The sequence below is a fragment of the Prenolepis imparis genome, unplaced genomic scaffold (genome assembly GCF_030444845.1).
Source record: "Prenolepis imparis isolate NDT839.2.m4 unplaced genomic scaffold, iyPreImpa1.0 SCAF_10, whole genome shotgun sequence".
Taxonomy (NCBI): domain Eukaryota; kingdom Metazoa; phylum Arthropoda; class Insecta; order Hymenoptera; family Formicidae; genus Prenolepis; species Prenolepis imparis.
Window position 1 is genome coordinate 7,638,847 of NW_028141168.1, and position 16,734 is coordinate 7,655,580.

Below are 16,734 nucleotides of genomic sequence, written 5' to 3' on the forward strand. Positions count from 1 at the left end.
TCATTATAATCGCGATGCATCCAACAAATGAGTATAAAATAGACAGTCAATGTTAGTTTGCAGTATTCGATGATATCATGGTAACCACTATACAACAAGTCTTGCGTCCGTTTTTTGTTACGTGCTTTATTTTGGGATTGAGTTCCTGTCCTATAAAAGAACCAACATCAAGGATACCATGGATTACATGCTTAAGTATCTTATATTCTCTGAGCATTTGGTTCTCTTATGCTTATCTCTATTATTATACGATGTCTTTATTTACACGGTTGACATTACATCCATGGAAGGTTGATTTGATCTTTATCCTGTTTAATATCTTTACCACAATTGTGTCCGTGATTACAAATTTTTATTATGAAAAGGTACAGAAGCACATTATTAGTATACATATTTATTATCTAAAATTATTAAATTACATATATATTTATATCAATATTAATTATACTGAATAATTTTCAAGCCTTTAATAGAGTAATTCACTGGAAACTTCTTTCAAAGCAATACTTTCCAAGCAATACTTTTTTTAAATATTTGTATATAATAATGTATATATATATATAATTGCATGATAAGAACATGATACATTTATGGATAACATTTTAAAATATTGTTTAAATGGTCCAAATTGTTTTAGAAACTTAGAATATGCGTGAAAAGGCTTGCTGCTGTAGATGATACTTTAGAACAGTTGGGCAGTCCAAAAGAATATCAAAAGATGCATATATATTCGAAACGAGTACTAATTGGATGGATTGTGTTCAGTTTTAGTTTAAATTTTTACGAGACGCTGGGTCGGTTCAAAACAAAACAAGTTGCTTGGGCATTATTTATGCCTTATATACAAAATCATTGTTTTTATGTTAATACATTAACGGATTTATTATTTATCTTTTTCTTATGGTTAGTATTTATATGTGTTAATGTGCGGTCTATATGTCTACAAGTTAATGCATATATATTATTATTCATACTTACAATTAGATATATTAGACATACATAAATCTCCCCCCTCCCTCTCTCTCTCTCTCTCTCACACTTTCTTTCTCTTTTTGAAAAATTTTGTTTCACAAAAATATATGTTTATCATTAAAAAACTTTCCAGCATTTTTCCAACACAAAACTTAAATAATACATACATAATCTTTCTAGATAACTTATAAAATTAGATTATAATTATTAAAAGATTTTTTATTTAAATGCATATCGCAAATTTTTTCATATAGTCAAAAACTAATAAAACATTATATTTCACAGGTATATTAGTACTAGATTTGACAAAATAAACGAGCATATGCGATATCTATTGGTGAAGCATGTGCCGAAATATACATGGAGAAAGCCTGTGGTCGCTCTTCATCGATATGTCATCTACCCCAATGATTACAAGCGTATATTGTGGATTTTAATGTAAATCAAAGCACGCTATATTTTGGTATATTATCGATCTAATGTTAATTTTATAATAAAATATAAATTCTAAGTAAATTAAAATAATCAATAATAAACAAGAAAAATTAATTTTTTATAAGTTTTTATAATACATAAAAACAATTTTTACGCTTATTTGTATAATGAAATTTCTTGATAGGCATCTTCATTTAGAATTATGTCGCATTGCTCGCGAGTTGAACTTAATATTCGGAACGCAAATGACTTTTGAAATAGCGTCTAATTTTGCAAACATAACAATTATGTGTTTTGCTGTAAATATATTGCTAATACACTATCGGGAGGCAATCTCATTTAATGACTGGTTTATTATAAGCTGCTGGACTTTGATATTTATAGTGAAAATTTGGATATTAAATTATATTTGCGAATGTGTCAGGATTAAGGTAAAACTACGCAAATCTCGATAAAATAGATATTACATTAATATTCAGATGTATATTCCAATATTGAACTCGAAATTTTAGGCTAAAAAGATTGATAAATTATTCCATCAACTAACAAATATTATTCAATATGCTGACGTTTATCAGGAGGTAAGCAATGTTTTAGCAAGAAAAAAATTAATTAAATAAAAAACAGCAAAAAAATAAATAAAATAAATAAGAGAGAGATAAAACTAGAATAACAGTTATTTATCTACAGATTTATCAGTTTATTTTGCAAACAATACAACATCCGGTAAAGTTTACTGGAATGGGTCTCTTCTACTTTGGCAATGGCTTCCTTCGAAAGGTTTACTTTTTTACAGATTTTCTTTCACTACTTAATTTTTATATCATGTATTAAAACATATAATTAAATCATAAATTATAATTCTACAAATTGATATAATGTTGTTTTTACAACATTCTATTAGTATTAGTATCTTTTCATCACAAAATGCTTTCTTTTGTTTTTTTAAATTTCTAATTTATATAGGTGTACATTTAAATAAATTGTTATTTTTGCAAGCAGAATGCAGTAGAACTTAATTAAAATACATTTTCTTTCAGCTTTGTACGACGGTTTTAATGTATGTGATTATTATGATACAAATGAAAATACCTCTTCTTTAAGTATGGAACAATTTGCTTTTACAGAAGACGATATCAAAATTAGTTTATTGTCAATTTTTTTTCACAAAAATATATGAAGATAATAAAATATTTTTATATCTTGAAATGACAATAAGTGAAAGTTTTCATTCTTGTGCTTTGCATTAATAATATTGTGCGATAAATAAATTTAAAAAAGTATTATTAATTTATATTACAATTATTTTATACTTTACATTTTATATTATATAACATGAATATCTATCCCATTCCATAAACTCTAAAAAATAATTATATATTTTTGATATTCCTTGTTCTCTTTTTTCTTTCTCTCTCTCTCTCTCTTTTAAAAAAATAAAAAATAACTTAGCAGCATATCATTTCCATTGCTCAAAGTGAATCGATCATTTTAATATATGTAAGTGCTAAGGAATACATACATATATATACATATATATATATATATATATATGTATATATATGTCATATATCGCAAAAATCCATTATCACATTGCAAATTGCGATACATCCAATAAATAAGTTTGGACATACAGTCAGTGTTACATTAATCACGCAGCAGTGATGGCATGGTGACTCTCCAACAGATCTTACATTGTTTACGTGCTTTATTATGGGCTTTATTATAGGCTTTATTATGGTTTAAGCGTCTACCATATAAAACAATCAAATTCAAGAATTCAGTGGATTGTTTACTTAAGTATTTTATATTTATTAATAGTCTGGTTTATTTATTTAGGCTTATATCTTCTAGAAGATAATAGGTAATATCTTCGTTTAGAATTATATCGCATGGCTCGTGAGTTGAATTCGATGTTTGGAATATGGAAATAACTTTCAAAATGGCATCCTATTTTATGAGCATATCAACAATGTATTACGGCTTATTTGTGATGCAAGAGATATGAATAGCGAGAGAAAATGTTGCAAGAATTGTTATTTATAACCGTTTACGTTTATCTTATAAAATAGCTATGTAGATAATAATAGTATGTACATTATAATTTTGCGCGGAAAAAGTCTCATTAAATTTAGATTATCCATCTGTTTATTTTACCGGTCGATATTCTTCGGTCGAATAATAGTTTCAACATATTTCGCAGTATAATTCTTGTAAAGTTTCCTGCAGGATACGCAGAAAGAAAGTAAAAACATTTTTCAAATTTTGGCGGATATCATCACAAAGTATCTCGCATAATAAAATATAATTTAAGTTTATGATTTTCGAAAATCATGACGGAGACGATTCAAGCAGCGCTGTCACCACTATTGATCGTTGGATCATTCTGCGGCTTGAGCTTTTTCGAATATCCTCTTGGACAACCCAGACTATACCTTACTTGTCTGTATTTTTTAATCACATGGAGCTTTTATGTGTACCTCTTCTATTACTTAGTCTACACTAGTAGACTATACATAACCTGGACTACTGTAGTAATAATCTTTTGCGCGACTGTGTCAATGTTCATCAGCTTGTTTCGTTATAAGGTAACAATTATGAATTATATTACTCAAATTATTACGCTTTAAATCTTATCATATTAGAGTACTTTTTATTGAAAGTAATAATTTCAATCTTTTAACAAACAGACAAATATCAAATTTATGTTCAAGTAATGTTTTTAATAAATCAGTTTCAATAGTTGTATTATTATCATGGATAAAATAATTAGAAAAAAATATTATCTGTATTTATATTGATTTCTATATTTTAAATTGATCAAATTATATTATTCTTTAAGAAATTGAAAATGTATTTATGTAAACTTTCTGGATGATACACTGGAAATGCTCGGAACGTCAAAGGAATACCGACGCCTATATAAATGGACAATTAGAATGACAATAAGATGGATTTTATTAACTCTTTTTATGAATTCATGCGATAGTTTATCGATAAACTATCAGTATGTCAGCATCAATCATATTTGTTTACCATTTATAACGAATCATATGTTCCACGTAAATGCCCTCAATGGTTTAATTTGGGGAGCTATCTTGAGGTTAGTATATATGTATATGTATATTATAGCTTTGTAAAGTTTCTTTATAAACAATATATATATAATAAAAATATTTAAAAAATTTTTAAAACCCTAAATATATTTAATTTTGTCATATCTTTTAGATTTCTTTTAACTCTTTGAGATTTCTCTTTCATATAATCTAAAATAAGATTTTGTTAATTTGCATTGTTAGTTTAAAAAGTACAATATTTATAAAATTATTAGTCTGTTAAAAGAATACAATAAAATTATTAGTCTATATAAATATTATATATATATAAGATAATAAACAACTAACGAAGAAAGAAAAAAAGAGAGAAAAGGAACAAAATTCTATATACGTAAATATTATATGTCTGGATTTTAGTTGAAAATTGTAGATAACAAATCTTTTAATTTAATTTTTCATTAAATTCAGGTACATAAGCTCCAGATTTCATCAAATCAACGAGCACATTCATGATCTACTTAAAGATAACGCAATGTGCACTAGAAGACGAAATTAATTAATTTTAGGTATTCTGCAAAGTACAGAAGAACAAAAAAAATGTAGACAATACATGTGGATTGCAATGTAAAAATTGCAAAATACACAATATAACTTTACATTTTAATTTAACATTTTAATTAAAATTTTAAATTAAAACTATGATATCTTATAATTAAGGAATCAATTATATTTTTACATTGAAAATATCTTTAGTTCAAACACATTTGTTGTTTAATTTGATTATAACAATTTATGATTTAATTACTGGCACGTTCACTTGGAATTATGCTTTATATCACGCGAATTAAACGAAGTATTCAGTATACAAATGACATTGCGGATGGCATCTTATTTCACATTTTTTGTGGAATTGTGTTGCGAGATTTACATGACATATAAAGTCAATAATGTAGATACTTTTCAAAATTTTCTAGATAGATTAGTTACCTATCTGGGCCGTTGTATATACTGCAAAACTTCTTGCATTAAATCATATGTCAAATAATTTGCGATAAGGTATAACAGAACAAAGTAAAATTATGAATCACTAAAGTAATTATTAATCATTAAAACAATAAATTTAATTATTAATAGCAATAATGGATTTTAAAAATTTGATAGTAATGAAAATTAGCCATTAACATTGATATTGACATTAGCAATTTTCATTAAATTATTTGATCTTATTTTTTTATCTAAAATTTTCAGTTTACAGGCTACAATTTTGTATGAATATAATTTCAGGCGAACGAGACAGTAGCAATTCTTTATAAATTGTCCAACGATAATTCGGATAAAGACTTTCGGGAGCAGGTAAATTATTGCCACATAATATCATCTAGCATCTAGTATATATATGATATGTTTATATCTTATATAGTATATCGGACTATTTATCTAAAAATTCTCAGATTCTACAATTTATACTACAAATAAAACAAAGGGAAGTAAAATTTTATGGTATGGGACTTTTCTATTTCGGTTACGATTTCATACGTAAGGTATGTTTTACATATTATAAAAATATAAATTAATACGACAAATTTAATGAAAGACAAAATATTGTGTTTATTATTTCTTAGATGACAAAAATAGTTAAGTAATGTTAAAAAATGTATTTTAACTTTTGTATGTTTAAAAAAACGCAATATATATTTTTTATCATTATATTGCATATCTTAGATCTTCTATTCAATTTATGCGATTGGAAAAAAACTCGTTTCTGTTATGTAAAAGAAAAACATACTTTTCAGTTCTACACGGCAGCCGTGTTGGTGATTATAATACAAATGCATATAACTTCCTATAACTTATTATCATATGATGATTATGTAATCGATAAAAGTTAATTAATAAAAAAGTTATGCAACATATATAAGAATAAACTGTAAAAACCTTCTGTGTTCTTGTATACATTGTATCTATATGCACACTTTTTTCAAGAAAATATAAGTTTTATATATAAGAAATAAAATAAAAATTTATTTATCAATTTTAAAAAATAATCTTAGTTTCTATTTTACGAGAAGCATTTTTCTCGAATTATGAAAAGAAATATAGTGACTTTATAACAAGAAAAGAAATTATACAAGACGAAAAATTTTCTCTTACAATTGCAATAAAGAAAAGTATTATTATATTTTGATTGCATTTATCTTTATATAATATAAAGATAACTTTTTTTAATTTGATGTGATAATATATTTTGCAAAAAATAAATATGGTACAGAACATGTCATTATATCATATTATACATATATATCATAATATTACACAAATTAAATATTTATTCTCTCAAATATTGTAAAATAAATTAAATTGCTTTGATATACATCTTCGCGCTTCATCTATTCAATTTAAAAGACTAATTTATATCTCATTCGAGATATTGAATTTATGTGCAGCATAAAAACATAATGTTACGAGAATAGTTGCTTGGTCATTTCTGCTCTGTAGAAAATTAATATAGGTATGTACAGATAACAAGTCCGGAAGGAAAAGGCGATCTAATCTAAACTATCTGTTTATTCTGTCGTTCGATATTGTCTGGTCTAATAGAAATTTCAACGTATCCTGCAATGTAATTCGCGCAAGGTTTCCGCGAAGGGTTTATGAAAAAAAGTGAAAGTGTTATTTTCAAAATTTTTGTAGAAATGTAGCAAAGTGTTTCTATTTTGCTTAGCAAAACATAATTTAAATTTATCATGAATAATTCAAGTAACATGCCGAAGACGATCCAGATAGCGCTGTCACCATTATTGATCATCTCTTCGTTTTATGGTTTGAACTTTTTCGAATATCCTCTTAGACAACCCAGACCATACCTGTCTTGCCTACTCGTATTGATCATATGGAGCCTTTATGCATATCTTTCTTATTACCTAATTTACATTAGTTATACTTCATTCTTGTATATAACTTGGTTGGGTGTAATAACAAATCTCATCGTAATTGTGATGATATTTGTCTCCTTGTTTCATTGTAAGGTATGTATAATTTAGAATTATATAAATTATATATAAATTATACACACAAATTTAGAATTATATTGTTTCAAAAAAATTAATCTCGAATTTTTTATGGCTATAAAATTTTAATACTTTTAAAAAACATTTGAATAGATAAGTTTCTCGATGCTCTCTCTTGTATTATTATTCATTTATATTAAGTATTAATATGGGTCAAAAATTAATAATATTAATTACAATAATATTACATCGATAATTTCTTCCCAAATACATATTCTAATAATGCATCAACAATTCCTCTCTAATATCGTGTAACTAGTTGATACTATTTTTTTAAGAAATTGAAAATGTGTTTGCGACAACTTTCCATTGTGGATGACACATTGGAAATATTTGGAATATCAAAAGAATATCGACAGCTGCATAATTGGGTAATTGGAATAATAATCGGATGGATTTTACTAGCTCTTTTCATAGATGTATCTGACAGTGTATGGTTGAATTATGAATATTTCAGCATTATTCGTATTTGTGTACCATTTATAGGAAATCATTTAATGCACGCTAATACCTTCAACGCTTTGATGTGTGGAATTATGCTAGGGTATGTATACTGTAAAGCTATAAAATATATGCTATAAAATAAACAATTTCTCACTCACCGATACACGTACAATAGCGGAGTGGTACACAGCACACATTGATCTGTAAACAAAATATTCAAATTATGTAGATACATATATGTGTGTCGAATATCTCATAAACAATGCAGTTTAGAAAAAATGTTTTTATTTCGCATACCTCACAGTTGCTCCACTGTCGCCCGATGCCTCCCTGGGCCTCCTCCTCCTCTCTTTGACCGTCATTGCTCCTTCGTAGCACTCACGACACTCGCGAAAATACGAATAATTACGATTATCCGACACTTTACACGGCACTCCCGACACGACGCGTGACTGTGTATCGCAATGCTACCTGTAACAAATAAAATACATACATATATTAGAATATTAAAATAATATTATTTTGCATTATAACATACACAATATAAATATAAATATGTAAACTTAGAATATTTATTAGCAAATTTTCGCTTTATTAATATTATTAACAGAAATCAGCTGATTAAAGCGTTAATTTGTTAATTACTTTTTAAAATAATAATATGTTATAAAAATTAAAACAATATAATATGTTTTAAATAATATGTTATAAAAATTAAAACAATATAATATGTTTTAAATAATATGTTATATTATAATACTTTAAACTCGATTAATATTTTTGACAGTTATCAGCTGATTTCTGTCAAAAAATATTAATCAAGAATAAGATATTATAACATATTATTTACAATATATTACTATTTTAATTTTTTAACATATTATTATTTTAAAATTTAATTAGCAAATTAACGCTTTAAGCAGCTAATTTCTGTGAAAAAATATTAAACGAGTTGAAACAAACTTGTTATATTATTTTTTTTTTAATATAATTTTTTTAAACATAAAACGAAGAATGGTTGTGTTGTTCTAGTTAATAAAAAAGTATATCAATAATAAATAAAACAGAAACAAAATTTTATATAATTTAATTTAGATCATTTTCAATGCTTGTAACCAAAATATATATTGTAATATCTTGATTTTAGTCTAGAATTATAATTAAACATCGGATTCTCTTCCAGTTCTTGTTTTTCATTAAATTCAGATACACAGGTTCCAGATTTCAACGAATTAATAAATACATTCGTGATCTGTTTGAAAAAGACGCAAAGCATAGCAATAAAAGGAGTGACTTAATCCTACTTGATCAGCGAAGAACAGAAGCCAAGGAATGCAAGCAGAATATGTGGATTATAATGTAAAACTTTTTAAATTCACTCGACAGTATTTTTTAATAATTCAATTCTATACAAAACCTGATTTTTTTTTAATTAAAGCTTTAATTGTGCCTTATGACCATAGTTATTTTTTGCTTTTCTCTTTTTTTTTATATATTCATAACTTGCTTTACTTATGGCATTTTTTATGATTTGATTATATAGGCACGTTCATCTACAGCTATGCCTCATATCACGTGAACTAAACAAAGTGTTTAATGTACAAATGACACTACAAACTGCGTGTCATTTCTTCACTTGCGTGGACTTGTCTCGCCAAATTTATAAATCATATATAGACAGAAACACAGCTATTGAAATTGGACAAGCTATAGATAATTCTTTCATTTTTATTTTTGGTATTATACATAACATGAGATTTCTCGCATTGAATTATATCTGTCAGATGCTTTGTGATAAGGTAACGGAAAATTAAATAATTATCAATTAACTTTAATTAATATAATTATCAGATAACAATTATAAGCGGTGCAAACAATAAAAAACATTAACAAATATAATTCGCGTTGCAGTTTTCATCCAAATTGCTTAGTCTTATTTATTTTCTGTAAATTGTTTGATGATAATTGCGATTGTTAATTTTGTATTAATATAATTTCAGGCGAACAAGGCAATAGCGATTCTTTATAAATTATCCAATGATAATTCTGACAAAGATTTAGGCGAGCAGGTAAATTATTTTACTACATAATTTTATATAGTATCTGATTATGAAAACTATGTCACACATATGATATATTTTATATTTATCTGATTATTTGTTTAAACTCAGATTTTGCAATTTATACTACAAATAAAGCAAAGGGAGCTAAAATTGTCTGGTATGGGACTTTTCTACTTTGGTTATGACTTTATTCGTAAGGTATGTCATTTTTGCAAACTTTAAATTAACGTAAGATAAAACAAAAAAATATTATAATTTGATACTTTTCAAACGAGACAAGTGTGTAAATAAGAACGTAGTATTTGGATTTGTTGCTTAACTGCTACTTTTTTAGTTTGTATATATGTTTTTCATTCTTATTTTATTTCTTATTTAAAACTCTCTTTTTAAATAAGAATTTAATTTATACGGTTCAACAATTATTTTTGTCGTGTAAAATAAAAGGATATTTTTTTAGTTTTACGTGTCAGTGGCGACCGTCTTAGTGATTATAATACAGATGCATCTACCAAATTTGAATCACTATACTCCACCTATCAATTCCACAAGTTAAGTAATACAGATTATAAAAATAAATATGAATAAATTATGATGTATTCTTCATATCTGCTACATTTTGTAGCAGAAAAACAGAAATATGTTTCAGTCTATGCAGATATAATAAAACATAATATATTTATTTATTCGCTTCTAAATCTTTTAAATTAATTGTAAGTATTATGTAAGTATTTACACATTTTCCAATTACTTATTTCTTTTTAAAAGAATTTTTTTGAATATAAAAAACAATTAAAAATAATTATGTATATGTTTAAATAAAGTTTTAATATAAGTAAATGTTGTAAGAGAAATATATATTATTGTGATAAAGATTTATTCGAATCGACGAAATCGTAACGCGTTCAATAAATGAGTTTGAACAGACCGTCAGTAGTTCAAGCGTACAATAATGATGACCATTTAACAGATCTTGCATTTTCTTCTTATTACGTTCTTGTTACTTTTATTTAAATATAGCATTATTACAATCATTGTGCGAAAATGAAAATGTGTACACAAAATATTTTGTTTTAAAGATTTGAAATATGCATAATACAAATTTGCAGCTGATGATACTTTGCAGGATAATACTTTGAAAAGATGAATATACCGAAGATATATCGAAAAATGTATACGCATGTAATCAAAACGAATAATCGCATACAGTCTCAGTGTAAATGTTTATGATACAATATGGTTGAAAATAAAAGAAACTTACATATTATGTAGTAACAATTCATATACTAAATTATGGTGCATTAATATATTCGTGAATTTAATATTTAGCTTCTTCTTATGTATTATTTTAAAATACAACTTTTCCAAATGAAAAAATTATATATTTATAAAAATTTCTAAATGTAAATCAAAGATTTTACTATATATTCTACATCTGTGACTTTTTTAATAATGCAGATAAATTGGTACAAAATTTGATAAAATTTAATTAATTGATTTAACATGAGCATATATATGCGATGCCTACTGTAGTATCAGATAAGCACAAACTGAAGTATTATATATACGTGGAAGAAACCGCTAATTACCGTTCATTGATATACTTTAGTGGCAATTACAAGCGAACATTATAGATTACAATGTAAATCAACACACATATTTGAAGAAATCACTAATGCTAATTTTGTAATAAAACTTGATAAAATTATGTTTCTAAAAAAAGTCAATAATTAATTATAATAATTATTATTTGTCATTTCTTCCAATATGTAAGAATAATTATAACGTGTTTTAATAACATAAAATATTATCGACAAGTATCTTCACTTAGAATTGTGTCGCATTTCTCGCGAATTAAATCTGTTGTTTGGAACACAAATAAATCAAATGGCATCTCATCTTCTACATATCTAGCATCACTATGTTATTTTTTATACGTAATGCTAACAATAAGATAACGCGTAAAACATATTATTGATTTGAAACAACTTATGATTTTTTTTAGTAAGATTCTATAATATAAATTATATCTGTGGAAATGTCAAAGTCCAAGATAAAATCAGAAAGTAAAACTGTTTCTCTATCAAAATACATATTTAATTGATATTCGAGTATATGTTTAATCGAATTTTAAGTTAATAAAATATAAATGCATTCAATGTTGATTTTTACAACATTGTATCATATAAGAAAACACATTTATATAAGAAAAATAAATTAACAGCATCATTTTAATGTTTCGCTACACGCAAGGTTTAATGATGAATCAATTCTTTTCACATTTCTTCTCAATAGATCGTTCATTTTAATATTATATAAATGAGTGCTCTAAGAAATGTATTCTAAAATTATCTATAAGGAGATTCACTGTCATTTTCGTTGATGCAATCATGATATGCCCTGCAAGTGAGAACAGAGAGTCAGTGTGTGTTTATGACGATAGGGATAATTATGACCGGCCAACAAGCCTTGCATCCTCTTTTTGTCACATCCTTCATTAGGGTTTCTATCCTAGGCAACAACAAAAGCCAACGATTCGATGGAGCACATATTTATTCTATATTTTTTGATAATTTAATTTTTCTATGCTTATATTTTTTATTATACGACAGTTTTTATATGGGATTTTTATATCTCTTTTTTATTATAGGCATTCCATTTGACTCATATCTGAACAAAGTATTCAGTATACAGATGATGTTACAAATGGCGTCTCAAATCATATTTTCGATAGATATATGTGTTTATATAAGTTTTCTGACATGAAACTTTTTGTTATGATTTCATTTGTAAGGTATATAATATATAATCCACATTTTTTGTCAAAGTATAAATTAACATAAAGGATAAAATTAAAAATATTTTACTTACGAACTTTTTTTTACAGATTAATACTAATATAAATACTAATATAATTTTTTATTAGTTAATTGCGTTCTATTTTTTTATCATTATACAAAATTTTCTGTTTATATTTTAATATATTTAATAAGACTGGTTTTGTGTTTCATGTAAAATAAGAGCACATGTTCTATGCGTCAGTTGCAAGTCTTTTAGTCATTATAATACAAATGGGTGAGCTTAATTAGTATTATAACATTTCACCTAGCAGTGCTGAGGATTAAGCAAACACAAAGGTAAAGTATAAAGGTAAGTTAACATTATCTGTCACATTTATATTCTTTTAAGAAAAAAAAATATATATATATATATTCTATTCTGCATATAATAAAATATAAAATAGAGATTCTTACGCGTTTAAATTACGATGAGGTATATATATATATATTATTATATTATAATATACAATATATAAAAATTATTTAAAAATCATAAATATATATGAAAATTATTTTAATATATCTTCATTATTTTTCAAGAACTCTATAAAAAGTTAGATAACACCTTTAATTTTGCTTTCCACTCTCCTCACAAAAAGAGCAGTTCATACTTTACTCAATTCATTTAATTCACTTAAAATTTATTTGCTACAGAGATGCAATATCATAAGAATTTATGCTTTGTAAAATTAAATGCGTATAGATAACAATACCTCAAGGAAATGGCTATCTAATCTAGATTGTCCAATTATTTATTGCGTCGTTCGATATACTCGTTAGTTAAATGGCAATTACTCTCGCAGTATAAAACCCACAAAGTTTCCGAGAAGATCTACGAAAAAAGTGTGTAAGAATAAGAGCTTTTGGATTTTCGCAAAAATTGTCAAAACGTATTCATATCTCGCATAGCAAAATGTAATTCAAATTTGTGACAGGTGATTCGAAAACTATGACGAAAACAATACAGGCAGCTCTGTCACCACTATTGATTGTCGGCTCATTCTGCGGCTTGAGCGTCTTCGAATATCCTCTTGGACAACCCAGGCCATATTTTACTTATTCATATTTCTTGATCACGTGGAGTCTTTACGCGTATCTTTTTTACTATCTAGTTTCCACTAGTTACACCGCGTACCTATTCATATCTTGGTTCAATATAATAATAATAATCACCGCAATTGTGTCGATGCTTGTCAGTCTCTTTTATTTTAAGGTAAAAATTCATTATTTCATATTTGTCAAATCTTAAATCTTGTATATTTAAATATATTTTAATTAAAAGAACTAATTTTCACATTTAAAGAAAATTAAAATTTTTAAGAATTTTCTTATACTTGTATTATATTATTCATTTGCAAATAGAATATTTAGAAATATTATTGCATATTTGTATGTGTATGTGTGCATTTATTACATATTTATATTATATTGATATATTTTTAAATGAGCTTAGTTTATATTTTAAAGACTAATAATATTAATAATTCCTTTTGGGAAAAATATATTTATAACACATTATCAATAGCTTTCTGATATATTATGTAATCAGTCGATGTTTTGTCAAAGGAATTAAAAATATGTTTACGAAAACTTTCCATCGTGGATGATACATTGGAAATGCTCGGAACGCCGAAAGAATATCGACGGCTATACAATTGGGTAATTGGAATAATAATTGGATGGATTGCATTGATTTTTCTCCTAAATGCGTCTGACAGTTTGTGGTTGAACTACGAATATTTCAGTTTCACTCGTATCTGTGTTCCATTTGTGGCAAATCATTTAATTCATGTCAATACTCTCAATATTTTGATTTGGATAACTATCCTGAGGTCAGTATATGCGTGCTTCACAAAGTTATTTTACAGACAATGTGTAACAAAAATATTTTTGAAATATATCTACAATATAAAAAATTGAGATCTAGATTTTTTTTAGACAATTTGATATGTAAATAAAAGATTTTTTAATACTATATGTGACGTTTAAGTTTAAATTTAATCTTTTAATAATATTTATTTAAAAAATATGTGATTTTTTTTAAAGAATAATAACATTATGTTTTGTGTATATAAGTAAACATAAAAGATATTAAAATATATATTAAAATATCTCATATATTAAAATATTAAATATATGAGATATATTTAGAGAGATATATAGAAAAAAATATAGTTTTATATCAAATTTAATATTTTTAATTTAGATTATTTACACGATTTATTAATACAATAAAAAACAAATATATATACATACATATACACACATATCAAATATTCTAATTTTTTAGATTTAAGATCATAGCTAGATATCGAATTTTTTCCAGCTTTAGTTCTTCATTAACTTCAGATACATTGGATCCAGATTTCAACGGATCAACGAGCATATTCATGATATGTTAGAAGATGAGCGTACAAAAGGGCGGAATAAATTAACTTTACAATTAATTGACGAGCAAAGAATAGAAATCAAGAAATATAAGCAGTATGTGTTGATTTTAAGGTAATTTGTCAAATAATTATTATATACATTAAATATTAATTAAAATGAATATTTTAATTAATATTTTAATTTTCTAATCATTCCTGTACATACATATCCGTGATTCATTTTAATTAGAGCAATCTTTTATGATTCGATTTCAGACATGTCCATCTACAATTATGCCTCATATCACGCGAGCTGAACAAAATATTCAGCATATCGATGACGCTACAAATGGGATGTTACTTTGTGTTATTCGTGGATGTGTGTCGTCATATTCACAGATCATATATTGATAGGAATACAGATATTGCAATTGGACAAACTCTTGATAACTTATTTACCTGTATATGGATTATCGTACATAACGCGGAATTTCTCACATTAAATCTGATATGTCAAACTATCTGCAATAAGGTAACAAAATGAAATAATTGTCAATTATAATTAACATAATAAAGACTAAACGATATAAATTTTGCAACAGTAAAAATATAATAGCCAATAAAGCTGCTGTTAAACATTTTTCATCCAAATTACTTGATCATACTGTGTAAATTTTTCGGGATTGTAAATTTCCATTTTGTATCAATATAATTTTAGGCAAATGAGACAATAGCAATTCTTTACAAACTATTCTCTAAAAATCCCGAAGAAGACTTACAAGAGCAGGTAAATTATTCCCGCAAAATTTCATGTTTTAAATCTTCCATTTAAGTGTTTCGTATATATTTGTATATGTCTCACATTTATTCAATTATTTATTTAAATTTAGATTCTACAATTTATACTACAAATAAAACAGAGAGAGCTAAAATTTTCTGGTATGGGGCTTTTCAACTTTGGTTATAACTTCATTAATAAGGTATGCTCTGAGTTGTGTGTATAAAATTATAAATAAATTAAAATACATACAAAAAGTATTGTACTTTTTAAAGCTTTTTAAAGTAATAAGTGTTCTTTCCATATAAAATCTTTTTTTTTTTAATTTATGTAGTTTAAAAAGTTGTCTTTCTCAGATAAAAAAAAATGAAACATATTTTTCAGTTCTATGCATCAGTTGTGACTATTTTGGTGATTATAATACAGATGCACGTTCCGAATCCAAATCATGACATTCCACCTAGCAATGGTAAATAAGCAAACATATAAAAAATAAACTATGAAAAAAATATATATACATATATAGGTATATATAAATTTTATTCTGTATATGATGAAAAATATAAAATATCAATATATATACGTCCGTTTCTCATTCTTTCAAATAAATTTTTATTATTATCTATTTATTTCCAGTTTATTCTTTTTTTTAAATTGTTCTAGATATAAAAAAAAATAAAATGATCTATAAAAACTTAAGTACGTACATTTG

General features: G+C 25.5%; 3 protein-coding genes, 1 long non-coding RNA gene and 1 pseudogene across 4 annotated transcripts in view; 4 read left to right on the forward strand and 1 right to left on the reverse strand.

Annotated features, from left to right (window-relative positions):
* Nucleotides 1–16,734, reverse strand: part of LOC145941927 (uncharacterized) — a 244,271-nt gene that overhangs the window by 150,655 nt on the left and 76,882 nt on the right. The window contains exons 6-7 of the long non-coding RNA XR_014426257.1: nucleotides 8,273–8,446; nucleotides 8,134–8,176 (exon numbers count right to left, since the gene is read on the reverse strand). This is a non-coding gene — a long non-coding RNA (uncharacterized LOC145941927). The remainder of the gene's footprint in view (nucleotides 1–8,133; nucleotides 8,177–8,272; nucleotides 8,447–16,734) is intronic.
* LOC145941492 (putative gustatory receptor 28b) lies at nucleotides 78–2,540 on the forward strand. Its single transcript, XM_083047603.1, has 7 exons — nucleotides 78–365; nucleotides 638–903; nucleotides 1,258–1,410; nucleotides 1,592–1,838; nucleotides 1,920–1,988; nucleotides 2,098–2,187; nucleotides 2,448–2,540. Exons 1-7 carry the CDS (start codon nucleotides 78–80, stop codon nucleotides 2,508–2,510), a joined length of 1,176 nt encoding a protein of 391 aa, XP_082903729.1. The 3' UTR covers nucleotides 2,511–2,540.
* LOC145941493 (uncharacterized) lies at nucleotides 3,741–6,352 on the forward strand (annotated as a pseudogene).
* LOC145941920 (uncharacterized) lies at nucleotides 6,910–10,591 on the forward strand. The gene is made up of 7 exons (XM_083048348.1): nucleotides 6,910–7,489; nucleotides 7,810–8,075; nucleotides 9,182–9,334; nucleotides 9,519–9,774; nucleotides 9,976–10,044; nucleotides 10,147–10,236; nucleotides 10,496–10,591. Exons 1-7 carry the CDS (start codon nucleotides 7,208–7,210, stop codon nucleotides 10,589–10,591), a joined length of 1,212 nt encoding a protein of 403 aa, XP_082904474.1. The 5' UTR covers nucleotides 6,910–7,207.
* LOC145941494 (uncharacterized) lies at nucleotides 13,700–16,499 on the forward strand. The gene is made up of 8 exons (XM_083047604.1): nucleotides 13,700–13,718; nucleotides 13,811–14,088; nucleotides 14,442–14,707; nucleotides 15,225–15,377; nucleotides 15,521–15,776; nucleotides 15,963–16,031; nucleotides 16,135–16,224; nucleotides 16,407–16,499. The coding sequence occupies exons 2-8, from the start codon at nucleotides 13,825–13,827 to the stop codon at nucleotides 16,497–16,499; spliced, it is 1,191 nt and encodes a 396-aa protein (XP_082903730.1). The 5' UTR covers nucleotides 13,700–13,718; nucleotides 13,811–13,824.